This window comes from Hemicordylus capensis, chromosome 4 (genome assembly GCF_027244095.1).
Source record: "Hemicordylus capensis ecotype Gifberg chromosome 4, rHemCap1.1.pri, whole genome shotgun sequence".
In the NCBI taxonomy this organism is placed as follows: domain Eukaryota; kingdom Metazoa; phylum Chordata; class Lepidosauria; order Squamata; family Cordylidae; genus Hemicordylus; species Hemicordylus capensis.
The window spans coordinates 119,108,832-119,122,608 of NC_069660.1; the positions used below are offsets into that span (position 1 = coordinate 119,108,832).

Genomic DNA, 13,777 nt, shown 5'->3' on the forward strand with positions numbered 1-13,777 from the left:
ATTCCATATTTTAACATAGTTGTTTGTGAACAACAAGGAATTGTTATTTGATAACCAGACCCCCAGGTATTTAACTTTCTTCTCCACTTTCAACTCACTTATTTCAGAGAATCTGTCCTTGGTTTTCTGATCCATATTTTTAGTCAGGACCTTGGTCTTGGTCTTATATAAAATCCAGCCAGCTGTCCAAATTGTTGTATTTTATCCAAGAGTCTTTCAGTCTTGTCCATTGGATTCTCTAAAAACAGCACAACATCATCTGCAAAGGCTCTCAACTTGTAATCCTGTTTCCCAATTTTGGGACCATGTAATTTATCATCTTCTCTGATAGTTCTACAAAGCACTTCTAGAACCAGTATAAAAAGCAATGGGGAAAGTGGACATCCTTGTTTAGTCCCTTTTTGTATTACACAGTTGTCTGATAGTTCCCCATTTACAATAATCTTAGCATATTGCTCCGAATAAATTGTCTTAATTGCTCTAATAAAATTGTTGCAGCAGTCATTACCTTTAGTAATCTCCACATAAATTGCCACGAAATATTGTCAAAAGCTTTCTCTGCATCCAAAAAAATCATCGCCATCTGTTTATCATTATGTTTTTCATAGTACTCCAATACATTCAAGACTGTTCTGACATTGTCTCTCAGTTGTCTCTTTGGCAAAAATCCAACTTGATCTTCATGAATAAAATGCCTTAATATAACCTTCATTCTTCTTGCCAAAATGGCAGCAAAAAGTTTGTAATCATTATTTAAAAGTGAAATTGGTCTATAGTTTTTAACTGATGTTAGGTCTTGATCTGGTTTTGGGATTACTGCAATATTTGCATACTTCCACGAATCCGGCATAATCCCTTTTTGTAGAATATCATTCATAGTCCATTGAAGAGGTTGTAAGATTTGAGGAGGGGGCGAGGGATTTCTAATACAACCCCATCAAACTACAATACATGCTGAACTGAGGAAAATAAAGGATAACCAAATTTAAGATGGATAAATCCCAAATGTGGACTTGTCACCAGTTGCCATAGAACTGTCACCTCTTCCTTGAAGCACTAAGCTAGGTGAAAGCCATTAATTAGGAAGAACAATTCAAATTAATTGCTGTGCTTAGTATACTTTTGATGCAAAATAAGTGTTAAATGGTAGTAGTGAGTGAGTATATGCCAGCTTTATACAGGTCTCTTCATCAAGCAAAAGGGAAAGTTGATTAGTTAACGGCCAGCACATATTATTCAAGCGTCTCCCCCACTCCACTTACTAATGTTCTTTGGTACACAAGGTGAGATATTTGGTTGTGTCATTTTTACATGGCAGTAATTTGATCCAAATTCTTTTAAAGACAAGACGCAACCTCAATTCAAAGCAGAGGCACCCATAGAGAAAATGCCATATAGCCAGATACGGAACCCATCCACAAAACCTCCTAAGCTGCTAGAAAATATCACCACCAACTTTTTTGTTGGAACTGAAGTAAGTTTGTATTTTGAGTATGAATTATTGTTAGCAACAGACAGATAAGAAAGAGAACTGGAGAGTGCAGGAGTGTGGTGGTGGGTGGTGGTGGTGGTGGTGGTGTGTGTGTGTAAACTAGTACTTTATTAAATGATCCATAAGTCTTATCCTGAAACCTCCCTGAGCCATTTTTGGAAGGGCAGTATATAAATCAAATATATGCATAAATTAGCAGGAAAACCCATTCTCAGACTTGTTCACCTGAGGGAATTTGACCAACCCCTATTACTTAGGGTGTGGCTGCACAACTTGGGCCGTCTAGCTGCTTTTAGACTACGACTCCCATCAGCCACAGTGGCAAATAGTCAAGGGTGATGGGAGTTGTAGTCCAGTATCTGCTAGGAATGTGCATGAACCAGCAGACAGCCAGTTCGGCAGCAGGGGTGGGGTTACCTTTAAGGAGCAGGGAGGGTGCGCTTACCCCCTCCCACCATGTTTCCCCCGCTGGCGCTGTACCCAGAATCGCTGTTGCGGGGTGGCAGCATACCCTCTTGCTGCCCCAGTCAGCATCAGATCCGAAGTGGCCGGTGCACATGTGCGTGTGCACGCAACACCAAAAGAGGACCGCCGAAGCGATTTGTGCACATCCCTAATATCTGCAAGGGCTGTGCAGGCCTGACATAGGCCTGTGAAACTGTGCAGGCCTGACATAGGGTCTTATGAGCTCTTAGTAATGATTCCTTGTTACAAGACAGCCTCCCCTCAGTCTTGGAATTTAGCATTCACCCTGAGTGAGACTGTTGCAAAAATAAGCATTTGGTGCCCTGGAGGGAAACAAATACCAAGCAGCATGGTCATGCAACCTCTGAAGGGATGCAAAGAACCCAGAGAAGCAAAGCACTCACCTAGGATCTTTGCACTTGTAATGAAGCTGGATTTCCATATGGAGAAAACAGGAGTCTTAGACAAACGGCAAGTCCAAAAAAACCATACCCCTAAAATATAATCAAGGAAAGCTATAAGACAGTTAAGTAGATTTTGGCATACAGGTGCTCTTTTATCTTGGCATTCCATTTGAATAGCAACCTCCCGACCCAGATATTTCCCAGGACCCTGCAATAAAGATTTCTCATTTTCTCCCCTTTTCTTGAACTTTCTTGCCTTTGCAACTCTCCTATTACTCTGTCTATCTCTCCCTCTCCCTCTGCTTCCCCTTTCTTTCACCATACTCTCCTTGTCTAACAGTTGCAAATTTGGTTCTGAGCAGGGGTATAATCACAAATTCAGGAGTTCAGGCACCTTCCATAATAGCTCCCATAGCCATGCCCATCCCGACAGTGAGAGAAGCTGGGAAGTACTGGCATTCCGTTCCTGCATGTCCCCACTCCGCTACACCCCTGGTTCTGAGTAATTCCCCCAATTACTTTCAAGATCTATTTTGGTGCACATGTGTGTAGGATAGACATGGGCAATTAACAATGTATTCATTGTCACCAGACCCCTATGAACTATTTTTCCTCCAAAGAAGAGATCACTTTTGAGAGATTGGGCATCTAAGCACATGGAATTGTTACTGAGCTGGCAAAACTACACTAGAGTGTATAAACCCAAATAAGCCAAAAGCATCAACACAAACAACGTAGCAAAGAAATAAAAAGATAAGAATAATTATAACTTCTTAAAGCTGGCTTTGTATCGTTGGCAGTTTGCTAAACCTACTCTTTTAAGAACAGTATCCAGTTCAGTCTACAAGAGAAGTCAGCTTTTTATTATATTACCGTATGCCTTATTCTGAATTTGCTGTTCTGCTCTGGTTTTTCCCCTAAGTGGTTTTTTATTTTATTTTAAAGAAAGCTGTTAAATGCTTTCATTGTCTAGCTATGCCTCTTCCTTTGGTTTGGACTCTTGGCCTGTGAACATAAGTGTTTGGTGCCAACAATTTATCAGCTGAATATAAGAAGAGGATAATGTCATAAGGTAGCTTTTAAACTCAAACTTTATTCTGCATTCTTGTAATGCACCCAAATGAGAGCATAATATATATTTCCATTTTGCAAGCATTTTTGCAAACGTGATCAAAGTTTGACTAAATTAATTGTGACCAATATTTTGCCTAACCTCCTGCTGTCCAAATGTATTACATTTTTTGTGGCATTATAGGATGGTGAAGTCCTTTATGCAGACTGGAAGATGGAAAGAGATGGTGACTCAGGAAGACTGCTTAGTATGTTTACATTTCTTGGCATGGATAAAGATTACATTTCTTCTCATGGATAAAGATAGACAAAGGACTAGGGGAGTGCATTTTTTTATAGCCAATGACTTCACTAAACCTAAAACAGAGCAACATACATGCTTAAAGTTCTAAAAAAAACCTTATACACAATGACTTATTTAACATGTGCTGGAAATTACATAATTAAAATGAGCTTACTTGGCAAGATAGCAAATATATATTAGACAGGTCCTCCTCTCTGTATGTGCTAGAAATGAATACTTTATTAGCAGTTAAACAACTTTCCAACCCAAATGGGTGCCACTGAAAGAACCAGAAGAAGAAAACGACGACCAAAGTTGTTTGTGTAAAGGACAGTGGCCGACATGATACATAGCAGTAAGTCAGTGGGAGAAAAGCCATGCATTTGTAAGGAGTCTTCTGCATCCCTGCACTGAAGGCTTCTTGTGCAGCCAAGTTGATGCAGAGGGGCTTTCCTCTTGTGACAAATGTGTGCCTGAATGTTTTGCAAGAGGAAAGGTCTTTTGCGGGGGCGGGGGGGCGGGAAGGAGACGTGAAAATCTTTCCCCTTCCCACCTGCTAGGCTGTACAGGAAGCCTTCAGTGCAGAGACCCTTTGCAAATGCACAGCCCCTCTCCCTCTGACTCACTACTGTGTATCATGTTGGCCAATTAATATAATAGCCTTACACAACAGAGTCATACTCTTTTGTAAGTAAGCAACTATTGCTGCTGTTGATATACTCGGACTAGAGTGGATCAACATCTTTCAGGAGCTGCAGATAGCTAAATATCAAGAGAAACCAAGGGTGTAGCTATAATTGATCAAGTTGAGGTGACAAATGTCCCTGAGGGAAGGGGGCCCACCAGATGAGTGACAGCTTGCTCTTCACTCTTTCCCTCCCATCTCTCTGAAGAATAAGGTGGGGAGGTGGGGGAGGCAGAGACCCATCTTTACTCTTTGTCTCAAAGCCCACTCCAACCTTGCTACACCCCTGAGGTAAACTAGAGGCATACTAGGCTGTGCTTTATAGAGATGTGCATGAACCTTTTACAGGCCTCCGAACAGGTTAAAACACTGGCTGGTTTGATGAGTTAAACGGCGGGGTTTGGATAACTTTAACGGTGGGGAGGGTACACTTACCCCTCCCTCCACTTCCCGGTGCTGGCTGGAAAACCAGTCTGGCGGGGCGACAGCATACCTCCCTGCCACCCCATCGGTTTTTCGAACCAGAAGTAGGTGGAAGTAGCTTGCAAGCGTGCACACATCGTACTTGCGCTTGTGCTCAAGCTACTTCCAGTCTGAAGAGTGGACGGGCTGGCAGGGAGGTACGCTGCCACCCCACCAGGCCAGTTTTCCAGCCAGTGCCGGGTGGGGGGGAAGCAGAGGGAGGGGTAAGTGCACCCTCCCCCTGCCCTTAAAGTTATCCCACCCCCGCCGTCGAACTAGCCCCTGCCGGTTCCATGCACATCCCTAGTGCTTTGTCTCTTTCTTCGTGTGAATGGTGGGAGGCTCTTTTTCTCAACATGACTTCTACATAGGGCCTGGATAGATAGCTTACCAACTATGTTCAAGATCTTGTGCAAAAAAAACCCCAAACAAAACAAAAACCGCTCCCAAACGCCACAAAATGTGAAGGTGAGGTAAATGTATGCTTATATAAAATAATGTGCCTTTATTTTGGATAAGGTCAGAAGATAACCAATGTATACACCATCCATGATGGACTTGTCCATACCATACAGAGGTCTCCATTTTTCAAAGACATAATCCTCACTGTTGGAGGCTGGAATTTTGCAATATGGAAAGAAGGTGTAACGGTATGTTCTTCTGGACTCAGGAGGCACAAACTAAGGTGTCACAAAACCAAACATTCCACAGAGTGATTTAAACAGGTGCAGGGAACATCTAATATTGCAAAACTATCCAATAGGCCCCAACATGTTTTGAGCTGTGATAAAAACAGCTCTTCCTCAGAGGAATATAACTTGGTTAAATATTTCCCTTCATTCTCTGCAAGAGAGGTTTCCTGCAGACCACTTATTGTTACACTTCTCTTAGAGAATGAACTGGAAGATTTTTGAACCAACAAATGTTCCTTAATGGTTTGAAACACAATGAGCCTCTTCTCACGATTAGTGAGAAGGGCTCCAAAGCCCTTCCTGTGGGGAAGGCAGGTTATACTTACCTTCCTCTTACCCTTTCAATTGGCCTGTGAGCTTTCTTCCAAGGCCTTTGCCTCTCTGATGGCACAAAGGCTTCTGCGAGGAGACCACTGAAGAAGAAAGGAGCTACCACTAAGGGGGTCTTATTCTCACTTTTCCCATCGGTGAATGGAGTGGAGGTGGTGGTAGTGGTTCCTTTACTTCCTATCCTTGGGTGTAGAAGGGAGAGGAGCCAATGAAGATTCCCCTCATTCTCTGATGGGGAAGGTGGGAGGAACTGCCACCTGCCTGCTGCCCATTTGCCAGTAAGCTTGGGGGTATACATCAGAGAGGCATTTCATTGAAGGGGGGCAATGTAGGGCTTTGCCTCCAGGCCCCCAGCACCTGACACTAGTGCTGAATTTCCAGAAACGAAGTAGCAAGGCAAAACAGTGTTGGCCATTGCTACAAAACTCATCCATTCAATGTAGGGAGTTGCACTGGAATTGTGTTTATTGTTCATTCTGCTCCTTCTGCCATGGCACTGATCCTGTAATATGTGAAGTGTTCATCTGTCGTGCATAGTTGGAGACAACCTGTTTTTGAAGGGAGTGGCTAACAAAGGCTCCCTTTCTGTACCCTGCATTTCCCATGCTGAGGGCAGAAGGTTTGTCTCACCAGCACACAGCTTTCCATGTTCTTGGGGTCCACCCTGTGATTGTGACTGTTAAAGTGTGTTGCATACTGGGGGTTGGCTGGAAGATGTTCAAGAGTTAATTTTTGAGATATGGGCTGCCCTTCCCTGGTGAGCCCACCTCCTTTTTCTTACCTGTGTGGACTGTTCTGTCCTTGCAGTCCATTTGCAACCCTGGAGATGAGCTGCCTGCTGGTTGTTTGTAACTGGATTCCTGTAGCACAGCACCTGTGAGGGATCTGGAAAGCGTGATTCATCTGCTCTTCCTTCTTGGCTGTTGCTTATGCACACTGTTCCCTTGGTTACAGAGTGCGTTTTCACACAAAAAAAATGAGCACAGGATGTGAACTAAGCCTTGCTCCATCCTCTAGTCATGCTCCCAATTCTGCCCAAATTTTCTCTGCTGTTCTGTTTACACCAGTGAGAGAGACCATGAATGCAATGCCTGCATATATCCACTGTGCTGCTGTAGTTTCTCTTTGTGCCAACACAGCAAAATTTATTCATGATCTTATTAGTTATTATTATTTAGTAGATTTTGTATCCTGCTTTTCAGAGTCTCCAAAGTAGCTTCCAATATTAAACAAGTTGTTCTGGTAAGAACTAATCTGCCTACTTACCTTTCACTATAATCTTTGATAATTATCTTCTTCACAAGATGGCCCATTTCAGCCTTAAATGTTCACACACCTGCTATCTTGAATTGTGGTAGGTGACATAATCACAAACTACACTGTTGAGCCATCCTTATGTGTCACTACATCTATAGCAAATTTTGTTCAAATCGGTTAGGCAGTCCACAAGTTTGCCCACTCAAACATTTACGCATCCGCAATCCTGAATTGGGGTGGATGACATAATCACAAACTATGCCATTGAGAAGTTCCTATACGTCCCTACAACTGTACCCAATTTGGTTCATATTGGTCAAGACATTGCAAAGTCGAGGGCAGGGAGGAGGGTGGGACACACGGACACACACACAGAGTGCCAGATGATCTCATAAGTTTACTTTCCTTAAGGAAAGTAGGCTAAAAAAATGCAATAAATATGTGAAAAACCACACACTTAAAACAGAACAAAACCAGTTCAGCAGGAGCAGCAGCAGGCATCTGATGTGGTATTTGCTACCTTTCTCTTTGTCCAGGATTCCTTCACACTGGGCACAATCCCACCCAGCAACTATAAACTGAGGTTGGGATAGGATCACACTATGATCCTATGCTTAACTTTATACCAGTCTTACCCAAATTATCTGACAAAGTTCATTCAGATTCAACATGAAGGATAAGTTACCTAAATATAACAAAAGTCTAAAAAGTACTTCTATGCAGAATTTAATTTAGTTGTGTAACATAACATGTTTCAGCACAATGGATTCAATTCTCCCTCCCCCCCCACACTGTAGTGAGATAGAGAAAAGGTCATTGAAGCTCTCAGAAGACAAGAATCAGGATGATGAAGAATGAAGAGATGTAGAGTTTTCTTTTGCTGCTTGTTGATGCTTTTGCCTGTATGTTTTAATGCAGAGCGTATGTTGTGTATGTTTTAATTCAGAGCGGACCACTCCTTCAGTCAAGCTGTGCGGCAAAAAGATACACTGTTGGACACTGGTCCTTATCAAGAGCAGGTGTTTTCTTTATTGGAAGAGAAGATGGAAACATTGATATTTGGGACCTATTGGAGAAAACTCATGAAGCATCTCAGACCCAGAATGTCTGCATTTCGATGATTACTTGCATCAGACCTTGGATCTACTCTTGTATGTCAATGTAACTGCCTTTCTATTTTCCTGCTTTTAATATAACTACACACAGGTTTTGTCTTTAGAACTCAACAGCATGTGTAGGAGTTGCAGCAGCTGCAAGTCAATCTCAGAAAGATAATTCAGATGAAGGTATCAGTCTGTGTTATAAAATGCTCTTGAATGGCTCTAGAAGGAAATGAAAGAGCAGGTGAAGTGGCAATTAAGTCTGCACTTAATTAAGTCTGCCCCTCACAAATCTGCAATTTCAGCTTAATATGTTCTGGTGCAGAGTACAACAGGATGGGTAGAAAGACAGCAACAGTGCGCATGCCATTCGCTTTCGGGCCATGGGTCTATTTGATTGTGTAAGGGACAGGGTTTAGTATCACAAGACTGAGAAGATACAAGAAGCAAATAAATGTATGGTACCACTCTTTATCTGCCAAAAATATTGAACACAAATATTCCACTGTTTTTATAACTCCTCTGCAATAATATTTTCTGACTTTTCCTAAAGCGAAGCAACACTTCTTAGCAGTATCTGACGACTTTGGTACCCTGCATATTTTAGAAATTTCATGGACTTTAAGTCACCCTTCCAGCAATGAGGTTTGTAACCTGTTCCACAAATCTTCGGGGCATTGAAAGATTTCTGCATGATGGATGTTAAGAGAATTACAGGCTGTGGTTGCCCTAGACTTCCATGCATCCCACCTTGTGGCACACTATCAGTTAATAGACACAACTGGATGTGGCATGCATTGAGCCATCCAATATGAGAATAATCATATAATGGCCAAATACAATTCTGGCAACCAGAGTCGCCAACGTGTTGGTTATGCCAACATAACTCCATCAGAAAACCGACAAGTGTGCATAACAGCCCTTGGGCTGAAGGTGGAGCAGAGGAGGGACTAAATTGGAATACTGTACAGGTGATTGCTCTAATCAGCCATTCAACAGGAAATAGGAACTATGCAAAGTTCCCCTCCTGAGCAGCTCATCAGCACTATCAACAATTTGACTGTGAGGAGGCATAATCGGCACTCTGCCCTCACTTGCACACACAGCCTCTTCCCCTGGTGAATCGTGTATGTCCTTGTGATAAGGGCTGTGTTGAAACAATAGCACATGCCTTTTTACATTGTAGCTTCTATGATGAAGCCAGAGGAAAGCTACTTTCTCCCCTTCTGATAAATTTTAATGGGAGAGCAGATGATGTTTTATTGAGGTTTTTATTTTCTCTATGTGATGAAGATAAAATTAGAACTGTGGTAAAATACTGTTATATCCTTTGTAAAATATGTGCTAATGTTTAGTTTATGTTTTTATGTCTGTATTTGTAATACTGCTGGTCAAGGACCGGATAAATATTACGTTCTACGACTGTGAGGAGGCATAATTGGCACTCTGCCTTCACTTGCACACACAGCCTCTACTCTAGGATTCACATCACTTTTTATTATTATTATTATTATTATTACATTTATATCCCGCTCTTCCTCCAAGGAGCCCAGAGCGGTGTACTACATCCTTGAGTTTCTCTTTCACAACAACCCTGTGAAGTAGGTTAGGCTGAGGGAGAAGTGACTGGCCCAGAGTCACCCAGCTAATTTCATGGCTGAATGGGGATTTGAACTCGGGTCTCCCCGGTCCTAGTCCAGTACTCTACCCACTACACCACGCTGGCTCTCACCATTTTATCCCACCGTTTTTCACCGTTTTATCCCACCCTTTTCTGAAGGAGCTTAAGGTGATGTACATGTTCCCACCCTTTTTTCCATGCTTGCACACATGACCTTTCGTTGGGTTGGAACAACTGTGTTTTAGTTAATATGTTAATATATTTAGCATGTCCTCATAAACTAAAAATACCTTATTTAACTTCAGCGGTCCAGTGTACTTCACTATTTCGAGCGAGAAGTCAAACACCTTGAGTTTTTTGACCAGAGGCAAGAATTCAGAGCCCAGGAAAGAATAGTACTGGAGCAAGAAAAGTTGATGAAGAAAACGGTAAGATCTTCTCAAGAGGCAGAAAAGCTAGCCCTGGAGATTTTTTTTGAAAGTGTGCCTATCAATCAAGTATTTCTTTGATTTTTCCCAGCTTTTTAAGTTGCAAAGTGAATTTGTTGTGCATTTTCTCAGCACCCATGCTTTTTATGTGATAAGGAAAACTGACCCCATTCCATCATTTTTATTTATTTTATTATTTATTATTTATTACATTTTATATCCCGCTCTTCCTCCAAGGAGCCCAGAGCAGTGTACTACATACTTCAGTTTCTCCTCACAACAACCCTGTGAAGTAGGTTAGGCTGAGAGAGAAGTGACTGGCCCAGAGTCATTACAGCTTCTACAGTCATTACTTCTTATTTGCATTTCTAAAATGTAATGCCGACTCCATTTTCTTGGTGGCTACTCTTGGTATATTTCTCTTGAGTTGCCATTTTTCTCCACATTGACAAAATGGTCAGTGAACCTCACACATCACCTAGCAACAAGGTTACACAGAATAAACACAAACATCCTGCTTTCACATTTGGCATCTCTTCAGGACAGTGCTTCATATCTGAGGTAGCAAATTCAGTGAATGATGCTTTAGTCTAACTATTCTTGAGTACAAAGGCTGCTTTAGTATTTGGCTGTTTTGAAGGGGTCTAGGGGAAAATGTTACAATGAATGCATTGTAAGCTGTGTATGTAAGACAAGTCTTCAGAAACATGGTGACCCACATGTTGTGCAGCATTATGTGGTCTTTCTGACTGGCCTGCACTGCTGTCTAAGGAAGTCTTGTGCAAGGTGGAAATGAAGTTGCCCACCCACTTCAGGAGCATAACTTACATTGGAAATGGTGGCTGACAATGCACAGAACTATGAAGTGGAACGCTGAGGCTGCTGCAGACTTCTAAGGCAGCACTGAAGCTGTTAAAGGCAACTGCAGTTTCCCCATTCACAACAATGCTTGCACAACCATCCATTGGTTGAGCAGCCTCAAGACCACCTTTGAAGTTTGCAGAAGCCCCGTCATGATGCTCTGCGTCATGTCAGGCAACATACTGGTAATTCTTTTTCCCCCTCATAGAAATTGATTGGCGGTCAGCGATCAAGAGAGCTAATGGAAGAGCAAACAAATCAAGATTATGCTGACTTTTTGGAACTAGAGAAGACCATTCTGATACGACTTGGACTACTGAAGGGACACGATAAATTTAGTACCTAAAAAGTCAAGTACCTTTGTGTCCAAGCACTGTTGTTTTATTCAGGATAGTATAAATCATTGCATGGGATATTTTATGAGCGACCTATGTAGAATAGCCATGATCCAAAAACATTACATCTGTGCTGCAGCAGTCCCCACTGCCAAAGGGACATGACACTGTTGAGTTTAGCTAGCAGCTTGTCTCTCTGGTGGTGGGCACAGCCAAAAGTGTCATATTAAAAATTTGGCTCCATGTGCTGCTCTCCTCTACCAGCCCTACAATATAAATAATAAATATTCATGTAGGCAACAGTTTCACATTTTTTAAGGTATGCATTCCTAGCTAAACACAATTTGTCTTGCATATATTTGTATTAGCATTAATTAAAAGCCCATAATAAACTCATTGAAAAGGCTCATTCTTTATTTTTCTTTACTGAGCTATGAAATTAAGTGTTTTGTTTTGTTTTGTTTTAAATTCCCAGCAAAACACTTGCACTTTGCCAAGAACTGGAGGAGGAGGAGGAGGGCGGGGGACGGGACACTTCTTTAAAATTTTAAAATATTTTCTGTTGGGAAAGTGCACGAACACATTGTTAAGTCAGAAGATTGCTTTAAATAGCTATGATTCTGAACTAAATTTGACCATCTGATATTGCTTGAAATATAGTTTGATCCTGTATTTCTTCAGTTGATTGCTTCTGTACTGTTGAACACGTTAGCTTCGTGGGTATCTAGAGAGCACTTTTTTTTAATGCTAGGTACATGGCGCAATGTAATATTTGAAGCTCTACTTCTTAAATACTGGACTGAATTAAATGAAAAGGCAGATCCAGTGCCAATACCCTTAGATGTTAGAGGGAAAATAAACCCAAACAAGCCCTTTCAAAATTACAGTAATAAAGCTAGTCCTCTGACTCCATGTATAATGGACCATAATTTTTCCTCTCCCCTTCTACTCAAGTCACCAACCACAGAAGTGTGTGGAAAATGTCAGCTTTTTGCTGACCTGCCTCATCTATGGTCAACATATAAATATCAGAATACATAAGACTGCTCCACAAAGGAAATCAGATTATACTGCAAAGAGTGCTTTTCCCATGGTCTACAAAGTGATGTTAGCTGTTTACACTGAAAGCTATTTACACTGAAGCAGGAGCAATTATCCTCTAGAAGGAGGAGAAGTTATCCAGCAGCTTGAATGTTTACCTGTGTAAGTGAACAGCTGTTCATTAATATTAACGTTGCTCTGTTCTCTGTTGGGATGGTACTCTTCCTGATGCAGTGCTCTGCCTGTTGCTATGTTTCCAGAGCTGGGTCAGATTAGATATGATGTAACTGAGCAGAGTCCATCAAATGAAAATTAAAGTATGATAGAAAACCAGATTAAACTCTATGTGGGTGAATTCATACTTCCCATGACTTGCTGTACTGGCAGAGGCCTCTGTCAGACAAACATCCATATGGTCATTGTAGAAATTAGAATGCAAGAAGAAAACCAGCCACAAGGGGAAATTTTGCAAAATGATTCTCATCGGACCACACAGTATCAAATGATACTAACCCTGTTTTAATCAAAGCAAAGGTTGTTGGTGAAATTCAAAGCTCAGTGACCACCAATTGACTACAAGCAATATGATGATTGCTTGGAGAGGAGAGCTGGTCTTGTGGTAGCCAGCACGACTTGTTCCCTTAGCTAAGCAGGGTCTGCCCTGGTTGCATATGAATGGGAGACTTGATGTGTGAGCATTGCAAGATATTCCCCTCAGGGGATGAAGCTGCTCTGGGAAGAGCAGAAGGTTTCAAGTTCCCTCCCTGGCTTCTCCAAGATAGGGCTGAGAGAGATTCCTGCCTGCAACCTTGGAGAAGCCGCTGCCAGTCTGTGAAGACAATATTGAGCTAGATAGACCAATGGTCTGGCTCAGTATATGGCAGTTTCCTATGTTCCTATGATTAAAAGCAGTTTGGAAGCAAACCTTTTAAAAATATCATGCACAGTGGGATTGGACCCACAAATCAGGAAGGATCTCTGTCACCAACTCCTAAACACATATATTTTCTCTCTCTCATCCACACTTAACCTGCATAATTCAGGTTACAGTGAACAACAAACAAGAGTCTACTGTTAATGGCTGCTAGCAGACTATTTTTCTGTTAGGCCGATTACTGTTTATTAGTCCAGAATACCTGGTGACATGTTTCCTCAATGAGCGAACATGGCTGGGAGATCTCTGTGTGTTAGCCATCAGAGCTGGGAAGTCAGTACTTCACCAGCTAAGGGGAGGAGCTGATACGAGGTGT

General features: G+C 41.8%; 1 protein-coding gene across 2 annotated transcripts in view; it reads left to right on the forward strand.

Moving 5' to 3' along the window:
- The window catches only part of DNAI3 (dynein axonemal intermediate chain 3), a 76,946-nt gene extending 65,054 nt beyond the window's left edge, over nt 1–11,892 (forward strand). The window contains exons 17-23 of one of the 2 annotated variants that reach the window (XM_053242789.1): nt 1,344–1,474; nt 3,617–3,680; nt 5,382–5,512; nt 8,088–8,292; nt 8,795–8,886; nt 10,168–10,290; nt 11,360–11,892. In XM_053242789.1, the coding sequence (XP_053098764.1) occupies nt 1,344–1,474; nt 3,617–3,680; nt 5,382–5,512; nt 8,088–8,292; nt 8,795–8,886; nt 10,168–10,290; nt 11,360–11,497 (884 nt within the window). In that variant the 3' untranslated portion in view covers nt 11,498–11,892. The remainder of the gene's footprint in view (nt 1–1,343; nt 1,475–3,616; nt 3,681–5,381; nt 5,513–8,087; nt 8,293–8,794; nt 8,887–10,167; nt 10,291–11,359) is intronic. The other variant, XM_053242790.1, reaches the window with a different exon arrangement.
- The last annotated feature ends 1,885 nt before the right edge of the window (nt 11,893–13,777 follow it).